The sequence below is a fragment of the Neomonachus schauinslandi genome, chromosome 7 (genome assembly GCF_002201575.2).
Source record: "Neomonachus schauinslandi chromosome 7, ASM220157v2, whole genome shotgun sequence".
In the NCBI taxonomy this organism is placed as follows: domain Eukaryota; kingdom Metazoa; phylum Chordata; class Mammalia; order Carnivora; family Phocidae; genus Neomonachus; species Neomonachus schauinslandi.
The window spans coordinates 125,584,487-125,609,551 of NC_058409.1; the positions used below are offsets into that span (position 1 = coordinate 125,584,487).

The 25,065-nt window shown below is 39.3% G+C and overlaps 1 protein-coding gene across 2 annotated transcripts in view; it reads left to right on the top strand.

Moving 5' to 3' along the window:
- The first annotated feature begins 3,474 nt into the window (after positions 1–3,474).
- ZFR (zinc finger RNA binding protein) overlaps positions 3,475–25,065 on the top strand; it is an 81,467-nt gene continuing 59,876 nt past the window's right edge. The window contains exons 1-4 of one of the 2 annotated variants that reach the window (XM_044917175.1): positions 3,475–3,564; positions 3,863–3,962; positions 22,195–22,218; positions 23,712–23,994. In XM_044917175.1, the coding sequence (XP_044773110.1) occupies positions 3,528–3,564; positions 3,863–3,962; positions 22,195–22,218; positions 23,712–23,994 (444 nt within the window). In that variant the 5' untranslated portion in view covers positions 3,475–3,527. The remainder of the gene's footprint in view (positions 3,565–3,862; positions 3,963–22,194; positions 22,219–23,711; positions 23,995–25,065) is intronic. The other variant, XM_021700461.1, reaches the window with a different exon arrangement.

A 25,065-nucleotide genomic window follows, 5' to 3' on the forward strand; every position in this document is an offset into this window, starting at 1 on the left:
CTAAAGGTGACTAGATGTATTTGGGGTGAGCTTAGGGACAGGCCTTCTCAGGCTAGCTCCACCTTGTGGTTAATGGGTCTGCCAATTAACGTTTTCTCATTTGCCCTCAGATGCTAATTGAAGTCTTAATGATGACCCTGAGGCATTACAGGTTCCTGAAACTGCCTTCTGAATCATCAAAGATTAAGCTGTGCACTGCCTGGTTCATTTATTCAGTAAGTACTTACTGGGTGCCTATCACCAGGCACCCGATATTGGCACCCTGCCTTCATCAAGCTGTAGTTTGATGGCAGAAATAATGTTAATCATTATTAACAGGGATGCCTGGGGCTCTGAGAGCATAAAAAGGGTCTGATGGATCAAGGGGTCAGGGAAGGCTGAGGAGCAATTGACTGAGTGGAGATCTTGAAGCATGAGGGTTAACTAGGTGAAGAGAGGATTGAAGAACATTCTAGTCAGGCAGAACTTGCAAAGCCCTGTGGTGGGAGGGAGCATGGTAAATAAGAGGCCAAGGTGGCTGGAATGAAGGGAAGAAGGAGGAAGATGCTGGAAAAGGCTGGTAGGCCTGACTGCACAGGACTCTGTAAGCCATGTGAGTTTTGCTTTGTCCTAAGAGTGAGAGGAAGCATGGAAGAGTTTGATCAGATTTGCATTTTGAACCCATCACTCTAGCTGAAGTGTGGAGAATGACTGCTAAGTGTAATTTTTTGTATTCCAATGCCAACCATTTCTGGACATGAAGGATAATGGATGTTGTAATTGGCTTCCTCCAGTCAAGTCTTCCACCTTGGTATAGAGGACTACATATTACCATGTTGGCTAGACTGGGTACACTCTAGGACATAAAACCTCCTACGGCAGAGCCACCTACTTTTTGGTTTTAGGTGAGTGACTTGCACAGTGCATTCACTTACTAGAAGGTAGATTTTGAAAGGATTCACAATCATCCCACCTAGTTCTTTTTACATAAATACCCTGTGCTTGGCGTTGTTTTGTAGAAATGCTACCTCATTTAACCCCCACCATAGTCCTGTGAGGAGATGTTATTATTATTCTTGTCATACAGGTTGAGAAAGATTACATAATGTGTTCAGGCCATTCCACTACTAAATACCCAGGAAAAGGACCCAAGGCTTCTTGATTTAGCCCATCCCAAACTCCTTCCTTAAATAAACCCATGCCAAAGGTAAGTTGAGCCCTTCCTACAGATTCCCTCTTTGAAGAGTACACTGTTGTAAACAATTTTCACTATTGCCACACCTACTCTGAACTCTAGGAACAGTTACCAAAGAGAAGAGGCACACCTTCCTCTTTCTAGTTACCTGCTTGCTCACTGAGGTGTGCCGGCAGCCCTCTTCCATTCTCTAAAGGCCTGCCAAACAGCCAAGCAGGAAACTGGCCTAAAAATAATCTTCTTAGGCAGGTGATTAACACCTGTCTTTTCTCCTCCAGTTTTATTCAAGTAGCCTAGTAACTAATAGTACAAGTTTATCAAAGCAGTTACAGTCAGTGCCTTAAAAGTTTTATTGCTCCATGAAGTTCAAGACAAATTACCTTTAAAATGTGGTTCTAATATCCTATGTGTAGGAGATACTTTTTCCTAGCAACACACTTGGACTGCAAATAACTTTTGCCTAGAGAAACATCAGTATTGGGGCGCCTGGGTGGCCCAGTCGTTAAGTGTCTGTCTTTGGATCACATCATGATCCCAGGGTTCTGAGATCGAGCCCCACATCAGGTTCCCTGCTCCACGGGAAGCCTGCTTCTCCCTCTCCCACTCCCCCTGCTTGTGTTCCCTCTCTCGCTGTGTCTCTCTCCGTTAAATAAATAAAATCTTAAAAAAAAAAAAATCAGTATTGTCAAAAACAATGACATTGATTTTTTTCCCCCCAATGTTCTGCACTTTCTCTTTTTTGAAAAAGAGGATAAATCAGACAGGTTCTTAGAACTAGTACCTTTGTAGGAGGTGTGGGGGAGCCAGGTTGGCACAAGTAAGAATTGAGGTATTGTTTCTGCTGCGGCATAAGAAGGTGGGATAAAGCCCTAAACTTCATGAGTGAGTTCTGATTCACCCTTTGCATTTCTTTTTAATGCTCATGTTAAATATTAGGAGGGGTATCTGGCTGGCTCAGTTGGAGGAGCGTGTTGTTCTTGATCTTGGGATCATGAGTTCAAGCCCCACATTGGATGTAGAGATTACTTAAATAAACTTTTTTAAAAATGGTTATTTTTTTTAAATAAATAAGTAAATAAATAAACATTAAGGAGAGACCAGTAGCAGAGGGTCTGGGGCATGGGCATGGAGAAGATGAGGAGGAGGTGAAATGGAGCACTTATGCATTGATGGGAGGTAAGGTGGAAGGAAGCAGTCAACAAGAAGAGGGACTGTAAGAGGAAAGAGAGTGGTTGGAAATGAACTGGAAAAGTAGAGAGAGAACAGCGAGAAAGCAGAGGGAAGAAAGAAATGCTTGCATGAGGGAGAGTATTCTTGTGTCCTTACCATGAAAGATCTGGCATCCTTACCAGGGACCTTTCTGAAGATCCTGTCTCCTTATCACTCAACTCCAGCAGCACTAACTTCCTTGCTGCTCTTGAGCACTCCGGCTTTAGGGCCCTCTATTTCCTGTCCTTCCTCCAGGTATCTACCAGGCTATTCCCTCACTTCCTTTAAGGCTCAGCTCAGGTGATTGCTGTATCCACACCCTGCATAAAACAGCACTCCCTCCTCTCTATCTTTACTAGGCTTTATTCTTAAAGCTGCAATCACCAGCCCCTACACTATTTGGTCATTATCTGACACCCTCCTTCTTCCTCCCCAGAAGGTAAATTCCATGTGTGCAAGGGACTTCATTTTCTTCGTTGATATATCTCCAGGACCTAGCCTGACACTGCCGGGGGGTGGGGGTGGGGCGTTGCTCAACACACGTTGAAGGACTCGAGGAGTGGGTGCAGGTGGGGGAGAGGGTGTTCGGGAGGGGTGTTTGGGGGTGTGCTTCCAGCCCAACAGACTAGCATTCTTTTTCTCTCTTCCCCTGTCTTTCCCTCCCCAGTTATGAGACTAGAAACAAGAAGCAGGAATGAGGCAAATAAGGAAGCATGCAAATTAGTCCAGCTCAAATTCTAATTAAAAGTGCACAAGAGAGAAGGACTGAAAGGTAGAGAACATTGCACACGCAAAAGTGAAAGAGTGAAAAGAGAAGGCTAACAGACGTCACTCTCTCTGGTCATTCTCCCTGATCCCCCCCCAAGGCAGGGCGAGGCGCTCCTGGCACTCTCCTCTATAGCCCCTGTTGCGGCGCCTTATCACTACCACGTTGAAGGCGTCCAGGCCCGCCTCGGCCGAGGCCCGGCACGCGCCAGCCGGAGCCGCGAAGGCGGCCGGGACTACAGCTCCCAGGGTGCCGAGCGCGAGGGGCGCGTGCGCAGTGCGGCGGGAGGCGGCGGTCTGTTCTCCGCTGAGGAGGAGCGGGGCAGAGGAGGGAGGCAGTGGGTGAGAGTTCAGAGTTCAGCAGCAGCAGCCCGAGCCCATGATTCCCATATGCCCTGTAGTTTCTTTCACCTATGGTGAGTATAATGTACCCCGCTGAGGTCCCTGCCCGGCCCCTTCCCCGACCCGGGGCCGCGGGGAGGCGCGGGGGTTGGGGCTGGCTCCGGGGAGGAGGCGGCGGCCGCCACCGGGGCGTGCGAGTGAGTGAGGGAGTGCGAGGCGGGAGGGGGAGGCGGCGCGGCCGCGGCCCCGATCCCGGCCCGGCGAGGGCGGCTTCTCACAGCACCTCTCTCTCTCCCCTTGCCTCCCTCGGCGTCTTTGCCCCACCGCACCTCTCCTCCCGCCATGGGACCCGACTCTCCATGCCCGCCGCAGTGCCCAGCCGGCTGGGGGAAGATGCCAAAATGGCGACCGGCAACTACTTTGGATTCACCCACAGCGGGGCGGCGGCGGCGGCGGCTGCGGCCCAGTATAGGTAACGGCTCCCCGCCCTCTCCCTTCTTCCCCCCTGCTCGCTCTTCCGCCCGGATCCCGTCGACACGACGCCCCCGCGCCGGCCCCCGCCCGGCGGCCCCGAGCCCCGGCCCGAGGCGGGCCGGGCCCCGCGGCCTCTCCCACCCCGCCCGGCCCCGCGGCGGGCAGCGGCCCCCGGTGGGGGCGGGAGCGAGGGACGGCCGAGGTGTTGGGACGTGGAGGGCCGCCCGGGCTTTCGGCGGCTCCGCAGCTAAAATGGCCTCCCGCGGCCTCGGAGCCCAGCCGCCACCCCCGCCCGGCCGGCTGAGGGAAGGAGCCGAGGCCGAGGCTCGGATCTCCCCCCCAGTCTCCGCCCCGCCTGTCCAGTCCCCACCTCTAATCGCCCTCCCACTTGGGGAATGGAGAGGGTGGGCGAAGGGGAGTGCCGAAGCGCGCTGCCCACCGGCCTCTTCCGCGACGCCCCCCGTGCGCCAGTCTTCGCCCGGTGCTGCGGCCCCCAGAGCCCAGATAACGTGTCGTTTTCTCGGGTACTTCTCCTTCGGCTCCTCCTGTCCCTCCTCTCGAATCCTGCAAACAAACTGCGGGTGTCACTACATTCACTGGGTTCCTTTAGTTTTTTTTCGTCCGGGGAGAGATGTAAACACACCAACCACCTGTGAATTTGTAGTTTGTAGACTGGAAAAGATGTGCGAAGTTTCTAGTACTGATAAATGAATCCATGGCCTTGTTCTAACTATTGAGTTTAGGCTGGGGGTGATGGGGGCGGTAATAATTCCCCTTGGCGGGTCTTTCTCCTGGGGCGTGGGGGTGGGGGGAGGTGCAAGTGAGATTATACTGATTTACTGTGATGCATCCTATGAAATCTCTACGTTAAGGGAAGCGCTAATTTCTGAAGTGTCTGTAGCTCATTATACATCTTATCAAAAGAGAAAAACACGCTAGATTTTTTTTTTTTTTTGTGGTCGTTGTTTTTGAGTCAGACATTCTCTTCAGATTCAGAGCATAAACCTACAGGGTTCCTAAGTGACAAGTTTTTTATAGAGAGGGAGATTATATTAGATATCTGTGTGTTAACTGTCTGGTTAAACCCAGGTAATTTTTTCATCTCATTAACTTCAAGCGTTGGGTTGTGTAATGGAAAGGGCATCATCACTAGGAATCAGAAGACCTGGCTTCCCTGTCTTTTTTGCTCTTGATTTTATGACGTTGGGGACATACTTATTTGGGCTATCATTTTCCTCATCTGTAAAATGAGATATTGGGCTATCTTGGGTAAAAGCCTGTAATTCTGAGAAAGTTGCCGTATTTCATGGATTTCTGAGATGCCATTTATTTGTAAAGGGTGACGTTATTTTATGTATCATTAAAAAAATTGCTGCCAATTAAAATATACAATGCTTAAGACCCCATTGATTTTAAGAGCTGTTAAAATGTGTGTGCATTATATTTACAAAATTGGTATTAAATTTTTATAATTGTTTTAAATGTCTTGAATGCATGTGGCATTTTTTACATCTGTTTTATCTTGAGACATATTCCAGAAAAAGGACTGAGATGACATTATTGGGGCAAAATCTTGGGGCTTTTCAGATATTAACAAATTCTTTGCTTATAAGTTGTGATAATTAAACTAACAAAGTGTCAGTTACTTTGATAAAACCTTTTAGAGCCAATAATTTTTGTGGGGAGAGAAAAAAAATCAAGCCATTTTCTTTTTCTGGGAAACAAGATAGCTAATCAGCATCTGTGCTGTAAATCCTGTGCTACCAAGTACTATGTGTTCTAGACAAAGCTGTATTTAACCATTAAAAATGTGACTTGTTTCACACAGTATTTTTTGTTGTTACTGTGGGCAGAGTGATAAATTTTAGGATTATTTACTTAAAATATAGTGGGTTCTTTGGCAGTTTTGAAGTATTTTTTCTAGTGCATAGCTACAGACAAAAAGGGGGGAGGAAATGCCAACTTAAAGATACTTCATTTTTTTGACAAAATAGTTGCATGTATGTAATTTATTTTAGTAAGAAAACTAGTACAGAATTTCTGTATCTAATTTCTTCTTTGGCTTTGAATCTCCTCAAGTTTCAGTAAACTGTAACAACCATCCAAATCCGTAAATTGCTTTTTATGTGTATGTTTAATGAGGAAAGACTAGTCTTTGGACTATACTTATTTATGCATAGGTATGTCAGCAAAATTAATTGTTAATATGCTCTGTCCTTTTGTATAGATACAGTACATGGAAAGTTATTTGCTTTTAATGGGAAGAAATCAGGACCAATAATGCTAATACTTTGGCTCAAGGAAGATAAGTAGCAATAATAAAAGGATATGCAAAGAATGCAGTGATGATGCTTATTTTTCTTCTGTCTAGAAATCTCTATAGTGTAACTTCTAGATGGAAGACCAAGGCTTACTTTGCAAGTTTTTTGTTGCTGTTATTTGTGGGTTTTGTTTGTTTAAAGCATGCAAACTTGGGGAAATTTTAAGCATTTACAAGTGGATGATTAGAGTGGTTGCTACACCTGTTGTTGAATACAGATAACTGAAAGTAACCTAAATCTTCATTGCATTCTGGTTCTTAGTTTTCTTGGTTATAGCTATGTAAAGCTATAAATTCTGCTACTTCTAACTGCTAATCTCTAGATAAACTAAGTTTTTCATTTGTATAATGCATATTAAATATTTTTGTGATAAGCATTTACTTAGTCTTTGTGCTGCACGTTCCATCAGCTACTGAATATTTTTCTTCCTTTTTGTATATTTTTAAGTCAAGTAAATAAACCTGCTGTGCCCATTTGCCACTCTAGCAAATGCAATCTTTTCATTTTCTGACCTTTCATGTGCTTTTTCCCCTTGGAAATGAGGAAATCAAAATATTTTAAAGTATTTGTATGTGTTTATGTGTGTTTTGTGGTAGAATTAATTTGTGGGGCACAGAATGGAGCAGATCTCAAGTATAGTGAAAAAATAGGATGGCTTCACAGCAGAAAGGGGGCTTGGTTGGGTAGGTAACCTACTTTAGTAGAGTTACCTTTTTTGAAAAGATAGGCTTATGGATAAATCTAATTTTGTAAACTTGGGAAAAAGTATTTCAACTTGGGGTAGCAAAGAATGTGGGGACAGATAATCCTCAGTAGAAAAAAAGCTTTCTGATAGTTTCATAGGCTCAAAATCATTTTTTTTTTCACTCCTTCATTGGAGGTGATACAGAAGTTCTCATAGGTATTTACTTGTAGAAAGGAATTTGTGGCAGACACAAATATATGTATATGTAATATAAATATAAAGTAATCCATTATATTCCACTATTATTAGGACATAAACATTTCTTTGAGTTTTAAACAGCCAGTTTTCCTTTAATTGTTACTTAGAAAAGCCTTAGACATACAATTTCTTGTCATCTATCTAATCAAGCTTCTTGTCTGTTACCTGGATAACCTAAATCTTTAGATTGTGCTTAATTAAACTAATTTTCTTTGTCCTATATATAACTTAGTGTATCATTGAATAACTTCAATAAAGTTAGCTATTTGAAAAAATCATTCGGCAACTTTTTTTTAACCCTTCTTATATCTAGTATTTATTGAATTCAAAGGCTTTAGGGTAGAGATTGTATAAAGATGCAAAATAATTAACATTACCCCCATATTCTTAGAGTCTTAGCAAGTATTGTTAAATGGTAAATATTTAAGTGGATCGTGGCCGTTTGCTGGACATTAGTTTAAGCATCTGCTAGGAAGGCATCTCATCCAGTGATTCTTTTTTTTTTTTTTTTTTTTTTTCCTCAAAGATTTTATTTATTTATCTGAGACAGAGAGAATGAGAGAGAGAGAGCACATGAGAGGGGGGAGGGTCAGAGGGAGAAGCAGACTCCCCGCCGAGCAGGGAGCCCGATGCGGGACTCGATCCCGGGACTCCAGGATCATGACCTGAGCCGAAGGCAGTCGCTTAACCAACTGAGCCATCCAGGCGCCCTCATCCAGTGATTCTTGAGATATCTTTAGTATGTCTGTTCCTAAAGGATAATTATCTCTTCACATCACTGAGTTAAATAACTTGGGTAGGATGATTAGCTGGTGAATTTTCCTTTTTCTCCTTCTCTTCCTTTTTTTACTTTATTTTGAATGTAGTGTTAAGAAAACTATGTCTTGAGGAAAGAATAAGAGTAACACTAGTAAGGTAGAAAAGGAGTAATCACTAACTGAGAAGGTGAAAAACCAGGTGAACAGGTTGCTGAAACCAGTCATGGTGATGGAAATTTACTGGCTCTACAAAAAAATTCTGCAACTGCTAATTATATCAGCTTTCATTGTTGAATCAGAGATCTTGGGATTCATATTGCATGAATGAGTTTGAAATAATGAAAATGTTCTAAAACGATTGCTGCTGTTACATTGATGATATTTCCTGTCTATGTTATTAATAGCCTTAAGAGTAGTTGTGAGCCAAAATAGTCCTGTATAGAATGTTTAAGGTGTATGTTCATGGTTTCGTAAACGGCTTTACAATATACTGTCGGGAAGAGCATAGATTTGGAGCTTGTTAGACTTAGATTTGAATCCCAGCTCTATTCCATCAGTCACTTGGCCAAATCACTTCATTTTTCTGAGACTGTTCCCTCGATTAACTTTCCTTCAGGTAAAGATTATATAAAACCTTCTACCCTAGTACCTGATTTTTCAGTAGGCATTTTACCAATGTTAGTTTTCTATAAAGTATAGGTATTTGAATAATACTGTAAGGATTTTAAAGGAACTCCTTAATTGATGTCTTTCATATACTTTATATAGAGAACTTCCTAATCTCAAAGTAAAATGTTTTAAAAGTAGGTACTTGAGTATCAATTGATAGGTCTCAATTTCCATGTCAGTTTAATGGGGAAGGAAGGAAATTTTTTATTTGCAAGCAACAGACAAAAATACGAGAAATAATAAGTATTCAGCAAATTTTCTGGATCTAAGATCCGGCAAAAATTGGTAACATTACTGTTTCAGCAATATTGAGTTAATAAAATTTCAAATTAAATCTTGTTTTTATATAGCCACAAAACCTATTAAGTAGAAATAAAACTAATGAGATATGCAGAATGCTTAAGGAAAAAAATACATTAGGATATAAAGCGCATAAAAGAAGACATAAATAAATGAGGATGGGCTGGGTTTGTGGAGTGAAAAAAATCGATACCATCAGGTTATCAATTTTCTCCTAAGTAATCTATATATTTAATGTAATTCCAGTAAAAATCACAACAGGTTTTTTGGGATAACTGGATCAAAAGAGATTCTAATGTTGGTAATGAAGATAGTATTTGTCCAAAAGTAAGACTTGTCCAAAAGACTTGTAAGATATGACAAGGAAGGTCTTGTGTTATCACGTACCCAAACTTTGTTCAACAGGAGAATGTGGTATTGTACAGGAATAGACAAACAGATCACTGGATTAAAATAGAGATCCCAGGGTTCTGGGATCGAGCCCCACATCCGACTCCCTGCTTGTAGAGGACAAATTTGTGAAATAAAGATTACATTGGGCTTTTTTTTTTTTTTTTCAAGATTTTATTTATTTGAGACAGAGAGAATGAGAGACAGAGAGCATGAGAGGGAGGAGGGTCAGAGGGAGAAGCAGACTCCCCGCCGAGCAGGGAGCCCGATGCGGGATTCGATCCCAGGACTCCAGGATCATGACCTGAGCCGAAGGCAGTCGCCTAACCAACTGAGCCACCCAGGCGCCCCTGGGCTTTTTTGTTTTAATATAAGTCTTCTCATATATAATATGTATGATAAAATACATTTTTAGGGAGTAACACATGATACTTAATGAGCATCTACAATATGTGCAGTCCCTGCACTCAGGAGTTTACACTTCCGTGAGATGGGAGTGGGGACAGATATACCTGCAAATAACCATGCCATGATAATGATCATACCTGAATTTTAATGAAATACTAAAATGGGGAATTGGAGGATTCTGACTATGGAGTTTGAGGTACGCTTCATGGTCTTTCACTCTGAAAATTGAGAGAAGATCATTTTATTATTTTTTTTAAAGCATTTTATTTTTTAAGATTTTATTTATTGGAGAGAGCATAAGCAGGGGGAGCAGCAGTGGGAGAGGAAGAAAGCAGGCTCCCTGATGAGCAGGAAACCCGACATGGGGCTCCATCCCTGGGATCATAACCTGAGCCAAAGGCAGACGCTTAACAGACTGAGCCACCCAGGTGACCCTGAGAGAAGATCATTTTAGACAAAGGAAATGTGTTGAGCCAGGACAGAAATGTATGATGCTTGATATGATTGAGAGTGGATGGGCTTTGAAGTCAGACTACCTGAGCTGAATCCTGGTTCCCTATACTACTTGCCATTTGACAGTGGGGAAACAGTCTCTTGAGTTTCTTCATCTTTAATCTGGAGATAATACTGTTCCTTACCTCATAGGATTGAGATTTTTAAAAAATTCTCTCTTAAAGTATAATATATATAAAAAAACTGCACATATAATAGTACAGCTTGATGAAACGTCATATACTGAATATACCTGTATAACCAGCACCCAGATTAAAAACAAAAACAGAGTATTTTCAGCATCCTGGGAGGCTTCTACATTCTCCACTGTGGTTTGAGAATTCAAAGACATAGTATTTGCAAAGTGCTGGGAACAGCCCCTGCCTAGCATATATTACATCCCCATCAGTGTTAGCTATTAAATTCAGTAGACTATTTGGAAATGGAGCTTAGGAAAGGGATAAGGGTTGGTAGTATGAATCAGGATATCATTCATATGGTAATGATACCCGCCATTGATGTATGTATGACATAGATCATTTAATAAACATTTTTGAATGAATGAAAGAAAAACAAAAAATAGAGCCATGGTTGCAAACTTGGGGAGCATCTGTGTTTAAGGTAGGGCTAGAGAAAGAAATATACAGGGTAGGCAGAGAGCTATGAGAATGTTATGTCATAAAAACCAGAAGAGAGGTAGTAAGCAGTGTTAGTTATCCAATTATAGGTATAATTTTAATGGGTAGCCATTATAGGAAAACTAAAATCTAATTACTTGGAACTACCAAAAGACTAGCATAAAATTTTGCTTAAAATAAGTTTTGTGGTCTCCATTAGGGCACACACAACGTCCCTGAGGGGAAAGGCCTTCTCCCCATTTCTCCAGCCTCACTGTGGGGTGGATAGTGTTAACTTCACTCCCTGTGTCCTAGATCCTTGCTAGAAACCTGGGTTCTGTCCACGTACCTTGGACCTTCATCCTGGGGGCTCAAAAAGAAAAAAAAATTTTGGTCTAATTTAGTATTCATATAAACTCTTGGGAGTCCTACTGATCAAAGGGGCTTAAAGTATTGGGAAGCACTGTTCTTGAAGATGAATTAAATGAAAATAAAATTTTTAAATCATTTTTTTAATTTCTGGGAAAATGCAGTGTATAAAATGCATTACATTGATATGGTAGTTAGCTTTAAGTGGGAAAGAATGTTCTTGAAAAGAAATTTGAAGAAATCTATTACTTTTTTGATAGGAAAAATAATACAAAAGCCTTTCTTTTTTTATTTTTTTAAAGATTTTATTAATTTATTTGACAGAGACACAGCGAGAGAGGGAACACAAGCCAGGGGGAGTGGGAGAGGGAGAAGCAGGCTTCCCGCGGAGCAGGGAGCCCGCGGGGATCGATCCCAGGACCCTGGGATCATGACCTGAGCCAAAGGCAGATGCTTAATGACTGAGCCACCCAGGCGCCACTACAAAAGCCTTTTAAACAATAATCATATAGATGAGGGCAAAGAATGCTGTGATTTGCGAAGATGGCTTTGTAGCTTCTCTCACTCCTACCCACCCCAAACCATTTTTTTTTTTTTTTCCTATAAACAGAATGCTCATCATAAAATGTAAATTCAGCACAACACTCTTCTGCTTAAAATCTTCACTGGCTATCCATTGCTTTCAGAATGTCTGGTTATCCTAGCTTTAAGAATTTCAGGATCTTATTTTACACATTTATAATCCTTATCCACATTTATGAAATCAAAGTACTTCTGAAAATACTCCTAGTAAGTTTGTAAAACATTTGACAATAAAAACTGACCTTAGTGTCAGGAGGCTATTTTTAGTTTTGTTTTGTTTTTCATCTCACTTAGTGTGAGTGTTCATATCTTTCCTGGAGAAATTTTTCTTGAGTTCAGAAAGTTACAGGGCACTTTGGTTTAATTAACTTATGGTATTTATCAGCTTATATTGTACCCAAACGTTTGTGAGTTTTTTGGTGTGTGATTTTTTTGTTTTTGTTTTTTGTGGGGTTTTTTTGAGCAGTTTTATTTACAAATAGTTAAAAGCATTGACCTTTCATGACTTTTTCTCAGAGGTCTTCCAAAGAAAATCTGCTTAATTTTTTAAAAGTGGAATAAAATTCATTTTATCTTGCAATTACTATATGGATCCATTGGATCCCTTTTATAAGTCTAAAATTTACCATAGGGATTTTATTTTTTCCTGTCTTGAAACATTTTGCTATTTCATCTTCCTAGGAATTATTTCCTCCTGTCACTTACTGCCAAGCATTCTGAAAAAGACTAATAATACAGGCGTCTGGGTGGCTCAGTTGTTAAGCATCTGCCTTTGTTAAGCATCTGCCTTCAGCTCAGGTCATGATCCCAGGGTCCTGGGATTGAGCCCCTCATTGGGCTCCCTGCTTGGCGGGAAGCCTGCTTCTTCTCCCTCTCCCACTCCCCCTGCTTGTGTTCCTTCTCTCACTGTCTCTCTCTGTCAAATAAATAAATAAAATCTTAAAAAAAAAAAAAAACTAGTACGATAGGAAAATGGAGGAATGTTGGAATCACCTAGAAGGGTGGTACAATAGTGAGATAATTGGAAGACATTGCATTGCCCAAATTTTTGCATCTTTTTTTTTTTTTAAGATTTTATTTATTCGAGAGAGAGAGAGCACGAGCAGGGTGAGGGGCAGAGGGAGAAGCAGACTCCCCACCAAGCGGGAAGCCTGATGCTAGGCTCAATCCTGGGACTCCAGGATCATGACCTGAGCTGAAGGCAGATGCTTAACCAACTGAGCCATCCGGTCACCCAGTTTTTGCATCTTTGAAGATGGTATGAAAAAAGTAGAGACACTGCCTTTATAATTAGCTTTTAGTTTTTTTCTTCAGCAAAGCTGAGGATTTCAAATTGTCCATACTCTGTCCATATTGGTAAAGAAGAAAACACGGGAAGATGTTTGACAATTATTAGATAAATAACATGAATGTAAATAACAGCATCACTCTAGACTCATGATGGTAGTGAAATTGATTGTAAAAGCAAAATCTCAGACTAAGAATCTTCAGATACAGTGTCCTAACTGATTTTTTTTTTTTAACTCAGGAATCAGTGAGTGAAAGATAAAGTTTTTCTAAGGATGAGAAAGTAAATGTGGTATTTTTATCCAGTCAATCAATAGGAATGACTTCATTATGTAATAATATTCCATGACAAGATCTTGAACATCTCAATTTGCTAAAAGTGTATCTGGCAGCATTCTTTCCTCTTTGTGATGTTTGTGCATCAAAATTTACTTCATATAATTCATTAGTGGACAGATGCTGAAGGCAGGTATGTATTCAAAGATAATTGGGAGGAAATCGATGGTGTAAAAAGGAAAAGATTGATTATATTGATCATTCCAGACTTAAAATTGAAAATGTTTTGCAATTATGGAGCAAAGAAGATGACTGTCTCTTAAAACCATCAGATGTTTTTTGTAGTTTTTTTCCTGTTTATTTGACAGCGCGCGTGAGAGCACACAAGCGGGGAGAGGGAGAGAGAGAAGCTGAGCAGGGAGACTGATGCAGGGCGTGATCCCAGGACTCTGGGATCATGACCTGAGCTGGAAGGCAGACGCTTAACAACTGAGCCACCCAGCCGCCCCAAGCCATCAGATGTTTTTAAAAATTTTGTAAGCATTGCATTTTGACAGTTCAAGTGCAAAAAGAAGAACCAGAAGTAATGATAAGGTAGAACTCATTAGAGATATATTTGAAATCTGCAATCAGCATTTATGAGATAGAAATGTTCCAGGTTCGTGCATAAAAGTTGATTAGCAGTTCTGTTCAGAGAACATGGTTTGTTTTAAAACCAGGAGCATATGGAATAAAAATTGGGGTCTGCTGCTGCTTTTAAGATTTCTGATAATTTTTTTATTATTATTATCCCTTATGCTTGTGCAAATAATTTGTCAAATGACTTCAAAAATACAAAAGTGCAAAAGGTCCAGTGGACCCAGGTGTAAATGGTAATGGCTCTTTCTTGGTATACTGTGAGTTACGGATCCCAAGAAAACTAACAGTTTTCATACTACATTTAACCACCCCCTGCCCCACTAGTAGTCTACTAGTGTAATGTGTTAGTAAAAGTTGTAGGATTGGTTATTTTCTCCTAAAATTCTATGATACAGTTATTTTAATAGTGTTGTAAAGGTAATGGGAGCATGATATATAATATCAAGTGTACAGAATAAAGATGGTTTGTCTTTGGGGTGATTCTGTGAGGAAGTTTAATTTTGCATCTTTGTCAACATTATGAAATATTAAATGTAATTTAAAGAAAATCTGTCTGTAATTTGGTAGATACACAAAATGCCATAATTTGACCTGGAAAATAGAAAAGTCCAACAATGTTGAACATTCAGTTTGGACTAATGAAAAGATCAAATTGTATTTTGTATGCCATGAAAAGGAAAAAAGTGTTTTGCCTATCAGTTACTTTGCCATTTTATCCAAAATTGAAAATAATGCACACACACAGAGAATATGTTTTCCAGGGGAGAAAAAACACATCCAATAATGTGAGTGACAGAAGCAGTCTACATTTTCTTTATTGAGACTTTTTCTCATTCTTTTTATAAGGTCAGAATGAAGATTCTGCTTCTGTTTTATAGTGGCTTCTCTAGAAATTTAGCATGAATATTTCATGCATTCTAAAGTTAATCATTATCTTTACTTTCCTAAACAATGTAAGGACTTAAAATGCTTTAACTTTGATCAGTCCTCTCCTGATTTTTGTGCTGTTATTGTACAGTATTTCAGATTTTAACCCCACAACCAGTCATTGTTGAATATCATTATTTTATATAGTCAGTGATTATTTAAGTTTACCGTCATATTTACCACTTAACATTGACATTTATTAATTCTGAGATCATTTTCATTCTTCCTAAAGGAAATCTTTAAGAATGTCCTTTAATATGGGTCTACTAGTAACAGTTTTTGTTTTTTGTTTTAATCTCACTTCCTTATTTTTGAGAAGTCCTCAGTCTCTGTAGGCACTTCCCCCCCCCCCCCCCGCAGTGCTTCTCTTTGTCTCTGTTGGGGCTTTCAAATTAATCTTTCATTAATCTTGGGAAATCTCAGACATTTTTTTTAGATGTGTTTCCTCTATTCTTTTTCTCCATTTGCAACTCCACTTAGATGTAACTTACCACTTTTTATTCTATCGTCCTTGTCTTTTAATCTCTAATATTTTTCATCTCTTTGTCTCTGTGTGCATAATGAGTGATTGTGGAGATACTTTCGAGTTCACTAATTTTTTTGTCCGCCATGTCTAATCAGTTATGTAATGCCTTTCTAAGTTTCTGATTATAATTTTTATATACTGTATTTCATTTTTGGAAGGTCTGTTCTTATAAAAATCAAAATTCATCTGGTGGTTCTTTTTATCAACTTCTTGGTCCTTAGTCTTAAGTTCTGATAGTCTAATCTTTTACCTTTTTTTTTTTTTTTTTAAGTATGCTCCACACCCAGTGCAGAGCCCAATGCAGGGTTGAACTCAAAACCCCGAGATCAAGACCGGAGCTGAGGGTACCTGGGTGCCTCAGTCAGTTAAGCGTCCGACTATTGGTTTTGGCTCGGGTCATGATTTCAAGGTCATAAGATTGAGCCCCGCATGGGCTCCATGCTGAGGAGTCTGCTTGAGATCCTCTCCCTCTGCCCCTTCCTCTCTCTCTCTCTCTCTCTCAAATAAATAAGTAAAATATTAAAAAAAAAAACAAAAAAACTAAGATTAAGAGTCAGACGTTTAATGGACTGAGCCACCCAGGCGTCTTTTACCTTTTTAAGTATACTTTATATTTTATAGTCAATAATTCTAATACTTACAGTCTTTCCAAATTTTTTTTTATTATGCGAACTCCTGCTTTTAGTAACTTGTTTCCTTATGGGATTTGTTGTGATGTTTTTATTGAGATCTCCTGTTTCTTAGAACATTGTAGCATTTAGAGAGGAAAATGTGTTTTATGGCATCTGAAAGCACTATCAGCTCAGAGATATATTAAACTACTTAGCTTGGAGTTTTCTTAGATAAGGTGAATTCCAGAACCCAAACCTAGGGGAAGGCTGGCTTGTCATAAAGAATTGTCAGGGGTTGGGCGCCTGGGTGGCTCAGTTTGTTGGGCGACTGCCTTCGGCTCAGGTCATGATCCCGGGGTCCTGGGATCAAGTCCCATATCGGTCTCCCCCTGCTCTGCAGGGAGCCTGCTTCTCCTCTGCCTCTGCCTGCCACTCCCCCTGCTTGTGCTCTCTCTCTCTCTGTCAGATAAGTAAATAAAATCTTAAAAAAAAAAAAAAAAAAGTCAGGGGAGGGGTGCCTGGGTGGGTCAGTCGGTTAAGCTTCTGCCTTTGGCTCAGGTCATGATCTCAGGGTCATGAGATGGAACCCCCTGATGGGCTCCATGCCCAGCATAGGATTCTCTCCCTCTCTCCCTCTCTCTCTGCCCCCCCCCCCCCCATGCCCACACACTGCTCTCTCACTCAAAAAAGAAAAAAAAAAAAAATTATTAAGGGAGACTTCTCTCCCCTTTACCCAGAGCCAAGGCTGAGCTAGGAAAGTTTCTTCTACAGTTTTCCCTTACAAGGGAAAATGGACTTTTTTCTAATTCACCTTCTGTGCTGGTTTCTTATGGGAGTCCCAGAGTTCTAGGCCATTGCTTCCTAATACCTTTCTTGTCTGCTATCACAGAAAATGGTATTTGTGCACAGCACACTAGGTAAAGTGGGAGATTTCGAGCCCTGGATTAGGGATATTGCAGTTGTAGGCAACAGACCTGGGGCTCTGACCATGTGCACTGCTCATTTTCCCTGAGAATTGTTTCACTGTTACAGAATGGAAGAAAATGTTTTTGTTTAAAGGTGTAAAGAGCAGGGAAATGAATGATGAATCAAAGTTAATGCTGTATACCATAAAATGGTAGCTCTTGAAGCTTATGGTTTTGGGACCCCTAAAGCAGTTATAATTATTGAAGACCCCACAGAGCTTTTGTTTATGTTGGTTATATTAATATTTACTGTCTTAGAATTTTAAAAAAATGTATTAAATCATTTTAAAATAAAAATAAGATTACTACATGTTAACCCCAAATTTCTTAATGGAGCTATAAAAAAATAACTATATTCCTGTCCTCCAATAATAGGGAGACAAGAGGCATTGTTTTATATCTTTACAAAGATTTTTATAAATCTTCTTAATATCTTAATTAAAATGGTTGGTTCTCAGTCTGCTTCTGCATTCAGTCTGTTGCAATAAATTGGATTAAATTATATGAAGGCAATCTGTAATTGAAAAAGGGATAACCTCCTGTATCCTAGCAGTCCTTGGATCATATTTTGAAAATCACTGCTGTATAGATATTAAAAGAGGTATAGGAATGTTTTCCCTGTTACCAGATGCCACTTATATGGACAAGCCATTGGTATGCATAGTTTTTTTAATGCTGGTAGTGACTATAACTTTAGTATAATGTAAACCCAGGTCATATTAATGGAATTTGAAAGCACTAAAAATGGGCTTGGAGTTGGGTATAGGTTATATAGATTTCTATATATATAGAAATGTAGAAATTGGGCGCCTGGGTGGCTCAGTTGGTTAAGCGACTGCCTTCGGCTCAGGTCATGATCCTGGAGTCCCGGGATCAAGTCCCACATCGGGCTCCCTGCTCGGCGGGGAGTCTGCTTCTCCCTCTGACCCTCCTCCCTCTCATGTTCTCTGTCTCTCATTCTCTCTCTCACAAATAAATAAAATCTTAAAAAAAAAAAAAAAAGAAATGTAGAAATTAGAATTGAGTTGGAATACCTAGACAGGAGTAATTTAAATTTGTGGTTGTTGGTCATTCAACTTGCCAGTTTGAAAATTATGTTTTATGCTCCCCCCAGAATAATACATAATGTAATTAAAAATAGTATAGAAAGGATTCTTTTTTAGATTTTATTTATTTAAGAGAGAAAGAGCACGTGTGCACGTGTAGTGGGGGAGGAGAGGGAGAGAATCTCAAGCAGACTCCGTCCGCACCGAGTGTGAAGCCTGATGCAGGGCTCAATCTCACAACCCTTATGAGATCATGACCTGCGCCAAAACCAAGAGTCAGACGCTTAACTGACTGAGCCATTCAGGCACCACTAGAAGGGCTTTTAATGAAAACAACATTCCCTTATTTTCCTAATCCCTTCTCCCCAATTCCACTTTGTAGTGACTCCCACCTTTAATACGTTCTGGTTTTATTTCTAACTCCGTATCATTAAATAATACGCTTCTCTCTCTTTTTTTTTTAAGATTTTATTTATTTATTTGACAGAGATACAGTGAGAGAGGGAACACAAGCAGGGGGAGTAGGAGAGGGAGAAGCAGGCTTCCTGCCAAGCAGGGAGCCTGATGCGAGGCTCGATCCCAAGACCCTGGGATCATGACCTGAGCTGAAGGCAGATGCTTAACGACTGAGCCACCCAGGCACCCCTCTCTGTGTCTTAATTTATTGACTTTTTATGCATTATATTTTTATTTCCTACAATCACAGTTAAGATTTAGTACATACCCTCTCATGCTTCTTATTTCTCCTTCGAAGTTCAGTGATAGGGCTATTTCTCTTATTTTCGGACACTCCATTTCCAACAATGGTAGTCAGTATCTCAGTACTCTCTAGATTAGGAAAAGAATCTTGAAACTCTGGTGCTTTACTTTCCCTCTTTCCCCATCCTATCCCCCAACTTAGCTGTAGTTCTACTTATGATTAACATTTACATTATATTCTGTAATCATAGTTTATCTTCTGTAATTTAGGTTGATTCTAAAACTTTAAGGCAGAAACTTACTAATATGACTGTAAGTAGTACTTAACTGTGAATCCAAGTGGTGGTGTTCTATGATTATCATTCCTAATGTCTTCCATTTTTACAACCCTGTACCACTTAATAGAAGAATCTTCCTCAGTTCAAGTTCAAATGGATGTTTGCTTTTTTTTACACCCTACTGATTGCTTAACTGTGGTGTCTTTTACCAGGATCATGCCTTTCTTCAGCAATGTCCTATTTGCTGAAGTCTTTCATTACCTTTTTTTCCCCAAAATCTTTTTGGTGCCTTGATTGTATCTTAATATTTTTCCAGGTTCCTGGTCTACTGTCTATTGTCCAATCCTTTATTTTCCTGGACATCTCTCTCCTGGAGGCTTCTGTCCTTTTTTTACTTCGAGTCCAAGCTTGCTGCCTCTTTGGGCCTGCTGCACAGCTGGTGACCTGGGCTCTCATCTCCCTCCTGGGTTTGGATCCACTATTTATAGGATCCCATGATTTCTTTCTTGGTTTATTTTTTGTTAAAGTACATCTTCATGTCACTTCCAAAGAAAAGGTATATAGGAGGTAAACTCTTTCAGTTCTTGAATGTCAAAAAAAAAAAAAAAGAAAAAACCAACAACTACCACCTTTATTCTGTCTTAATGGTTTAGCTGGGTACAGAACTTTGTATTAATAACCATTTTCCCTCGAATTTTTTAAGACATTAGTCTATTCTAGCACTAGTGTTATCAGTAAAAGTCTGGTTTTCGTGTAGTTGTATGCAGGTGACTTGTTTTTCCTCTCTGGAGAGTTTGAAAAATATATATATATATAAAAATATATATATATATTATTTTTTAACCTTGAGATGTTGTGAAATGCTGTATGTCTCGAGGTGTTGTTCTTTCATGCTGTTTTGTACTCTGTAGGCCCTTTTTTTAAAAGAATTTATTCATTTATTTGAGAGAGGGAGAGAGAGCACATGGAGGGGGAGCAGCAGAGGGAGAAGGTGAAGCAGGCTCCCTGCTGAGCAGGGGGAGCCTGATGGCGGAGCTATATCCCAGGACCCTGGGATCATGACCTGAGCTGAAGGCAAATGCTTAACGAACTGAGCCACCCAGGCACCCCTCCGTAGGCTAGGCCCTTTAAATTGGAAAATATGTGCCTTCCTTCCAGAGTGGGAAATATTCTTTCTTAATTTCTTTTATTTGCTTTTTTGCTTTTCTTTTCAGAATTCCTTCTAGTTGGATATTGGACTTCCTAGATTTATCTTCTCTTTTATAGTTTTTATATCCTGATCTTGTCTATATCCCTTAATTTTATCTTCTAACTGGTGTTAAGTTCTTATTTCATGGATACAAATTAGAGTCTGTGAAAATTCTTGTTTGTTACATTGAGATACCCATTTCCTGCAGGATCATTCCTGTTTCTTTTGCAGTTTATAGTAGGCTTTCTTCGACTGGTGATTTTGGTCGGCTGTCTATTTTGGTAAGGACTCTGGCTGGTTTCACTTTCTGGTAAGCAAGGAGAGAGCTGGCCATTAATTAACCTCCAGGTTAAGTCCAAGAATATAAAAGTGTTATTACTTTTTAATATAAATAATTCCCTAAATTCTTTACCTTTTTCTCCCCCCCCAGAGAAATACCCTTCCATTTTATGTATGATTCTTCAAGTATTTCTTATCTTGTTCATCCCATATTTTTATGTTTGTTTCATGATTTATTATTTAGTTTGTCCTGGTTTAAAACGGATTTATTAGATTTAATTTATTCACAAAGGATATTATCTAAATAGAAGCTTCTTTTCTGCTGGATGAAAATGAAAGTCTTTTATGGCACAAGATTTGGGTTTTTATTTACTTATCCTATTTTATTTTAAAAATCATTTAGTGACCATTAAGTCTTAAGTTTTATGTAGGGATATAATTTAATACCTTTTATTCTAATACTACAAACTAGGCAAAACATTGGTTTTAAATATTTCAACCTAAGATTAATTTTGCTTAAACTAATTTGAACTTGATATGACCTGAATTTTTAAAAATTTACTTTAGACTACTTTTTAGACTTAGCCACTAGATATTTAATTGAGTTGGTATAACCCAGGCTGGTCAGATACATCACATAGAAGGCAATTTTCTAAGGATATTTCAGATTGAGAGAGAATTTCCCAGATGGGTTTAAGATGACAAGCTAGAAAATCTTTATTCTGAACAGCAGACCACTGCCCTAGCCCTTAACCCGTGGGAATTGTAACTAAATCATTATTCTTCATGATGCTTTTGGTAGAGGATATGGTTCCAGCCATATCTGAGCAGATCTGACTATACAGATCAGAGTTAGGTTAGGCAGCCCTGGGCATGTAGTATATGATAATTGCTAAGTGTACTGACATCTTGTTATATGGTTCCTGGGAAGGGAGATTATAAGATTTATTGTTCAAACTGAGACACATCGGTGTGGGAGCATACTGTTAATAATTATGGGGGGAACAATAGGCTTAAACCAGAGCAAATCATCATCCCTTTTTTAGTCACATGGACCTTTAAGGATCAGAGGCAGTATAAATCAAATTGCTTGCCTAGTTGACTTGACATTCCTATTCTATTCCCACTTTGTTTTTTGTCCTATAGGACAAATTTTGGAGACCAGGAAGTGTGAACAGATATTCAATAAAGAGCAATGGGATGAATGGAAACTGTATAGGAATCCAAGATTATCTGAATTTTTACATAACCAAACCCTTTTTATGCAGTGTAGTCTGAATGTGTGAAATTTTATCAGTAAATGTTAAATACAAGCTTCACAGAACTGGTGTATTTATATTTTAAATATAATTCTTTTTCAGTTCTAGGAATTTTGAAGAAATATAATGTTATTGGCATTTTTTCTTAAGGATATGGAATTATCCATAGAAAATGTCAATCCCAAACCAATTTTTCCACTATTACAATTTAAATTTCCCTTTTCCTGTCTTTTAATTGTCATATATGTAGAAAATATTAGCTACTTTTAATATCAAAATGTGGAAAACCTCATCCAAATATAAATTATAAGAGTTTCTTTGGACTTTGTTCTAAGTTTTTGTTTTTTTTTCTTTTTCATATTGGGCTGAAATCTGCCACCCTTCCATCCATTGGTTCTAGTTCTGTTCTCTGGAGCAGCATGGAGTAAGTCTCTTCTATTAGAAGGCAGCTCTCATATCTTCCCCAGTCACCTCTTCTAGACTGAATGTTCCCAGGTCCTCCACTTTTTATGTGAAGTAATAGCCATACTTATAAGCTTCATATTGATTCTCTTTGAATACATTATAATTATCAGTGTTTTCCCTAATACAGTTAAAATGTGATGGCCCCAAATTTTAATTCTATGCCATATTTGTATGGTAGTGTGCACACCAGTGAAGAATATCCTGTGCTATAACCCATGAATCAGGTACTTATTAGAGCAGCTTCAGCTTATGTCAGGTATTTTTTTCTTAGCTATTCTTAACTGTTGGCTCATATTAAGACTTACGGTCATCTAAAACCTGTCAGCTAAATAACCGTTGGGGCTCTCCTTTTTTTAGAAGGCATTTCTGCCTTGGTAATAAAGCTTTAGCAAGTGTAATTGTGAGTGTTTTAGAAAACCTAGACCAACAAATACACTTTGATGTGCTTAACATCTGTAAGCCTTGGTTTTATGTGACATAGATTCTCAATTTAAAAGTTAAAATTTTTAAAAAGTTAAAACATCACTTTGAGAACTTTAGCTGGAAATTTTATTTGATTTACAGTTTTGGAAAATGTTTTTGCCTCTTTGAGTTTTAAATGGTTATGATTGCAAAGTATCTGGCTTAGGTCTCCTTTTGCAACATGTGCTACATTTTTGAGAGAAAAATAAATGAGTATAATGAAACGCTGCCTGTAACTTGAGTAATTTACCTAAATTAATAGAGTCCATTGTAGGTTTTGTGCCCTAGAGCAAGATTTCTCAACCTCAGCACTGTTGACATTCTTTGGATAATTCTTTGTTGTGCGTAGCTGTCCTGTGCACTGTAGGATATGTAACAGCATCACTGGCTTCTACCCACTAGATGCCAGTAGCACACATCACCACCACTTCCTCTGCAGTTTGACCATCAAAAATATCTCCAGACATGGCCAAATGTTCCTGGAGGGCAAAATCTCCCCCAGTTGAGAACTACTGCCCTAGAGTATCAGAAGTATTTAAGTCAACTGGGTAATAGTTTTCTACTTTAAATGTTTTCTACAGTTGGAGTTAGAATTTAATATTTTTAACATGATTTCTTTGTAGAGATTTTTTTTTTAACTGTAGAACATAATAAAGAACTCTACAAGCAACAAATACTTTTTTAAATTCCTAGTTTCATCAAGTTTTCCTTTCTTCCTAATACTGCATTTTATCCCAGTTTGTCGTCCCTGCTTTGTGATATGGTCCATGATCTTAAGCATAGTATGTGTGACTGTCTAATGTATTAAGATTAAGGAATAAAAATTATACAACAGTAACAAATACGGTATTGACTAGGCTTATTGAGTTCAAATACTTGGTGTTTTGTAGTCCATGATTAAATTTCTTGAAAATGTGCTTTTTATTTTGTTAAACTCTTAGATTTTAAAATTAAATTGTATTATGTTTATTCTTCTACTCCGCAATATAGCCAGCAGCCAGCTTCGGGTGTAGCCTACTCTCATCCAACTACAGTTGCTAGCTACACTGTCCATCAGGCTCCAGTAGCTGCTCACACAGTTACTGCTGCCTATGCACCAGCGGCCGCCACAGTTGCAGTTGCCAGGCCTGCTCCAGTAGCTGTTGCAGCTGCTGCAACAGCTGCTGCTTATGGAGGCTACCCCACTGCACATACAGCAACTGACTATGGTTATACCCAGAGACAACAAGAAGCACCACCACCACCACCCCCAGCTACTACACAGAACTACCAGGTAAGAAAACTACTAGTTTCAGTAGTCTTAACACGCAGGCTTCAGTGACCCCAGTGTATGATATAATGTCCAAGCCAGTGCTTATCATATTTGGGTCTTCCAAAATATAACTCTGATGATAGAAATGAATGTGTATTCTTAGGTAATTTAGGGGCATAGTCCAAACATTAAGTTCCCTTGCAGTGAGTTTTTAGAAATAATTCCCCTGAGTCCATTCCAGTCCATTTTATATCTATGTCTGTTTTAATTAAAAATATTTTACATTAATTACTGGTTAAATATTTAACCAAGGTTTTCAGAAAAATGAAGACATAGGGAAGATGCTCCTTGTTTGTACTATGGCAGTATTCCTCTGTCTCCTGTTTTGAGAACCATGAGCCTAAACTATATGGACCAAACAATTACATAGTGTCTTCTTAGTACTTAACAAGAGCAGAAATTCTGTTGCCTGTACATTCTTCCCTCAAAGTATTCTTTCTTAGTATGTAACAGAAATTGATGCTGCTCTTATATCCTGTAGTTGCTTTTGGTTCAGTCTTATTTGGGACATGAAGCTCTAATTCCCTTTTACAGTACTGTTTATTATGGTACTAAATTACTACTTATTTAAATTTGGTTCTAATCTTTTATTTTTCTTTTAAGATTTATTTGTTTGAGAGAGAGCATGCAGGAACTGGGGAAGAGGGAGGGAGAGAATCTCAAGCAGACGCCCTCCTGAGTGCAGACCCTGATGCAGGGCTCAGTCTCATGACCCTGAGATCATGATCTGAGCCGAAATCGAGTCAGACACTTAACCGACGGAGCCACCTAGGCTCCCCTGGTTCTAATCCTTTAATAACCTGCTTTCTGTTTGTTTGCTTTAGGATCTTCTGAACTTTGCCTAGTTTTCTATATTCTTTCTAAAGTATATGAATTTATTTTGTTAAGTAATGAGTTGACATAAATTATAACAGTATTTTTTATTAATATCTGTCAAGTTACGGGGCACCTGGGTGGCTTAGTTGGTTGGGTCTCTTTTTTTTTTTTTTTTTAAGATTTTATTTATTTATTTCAGAGAGAGAGAATGAGAGA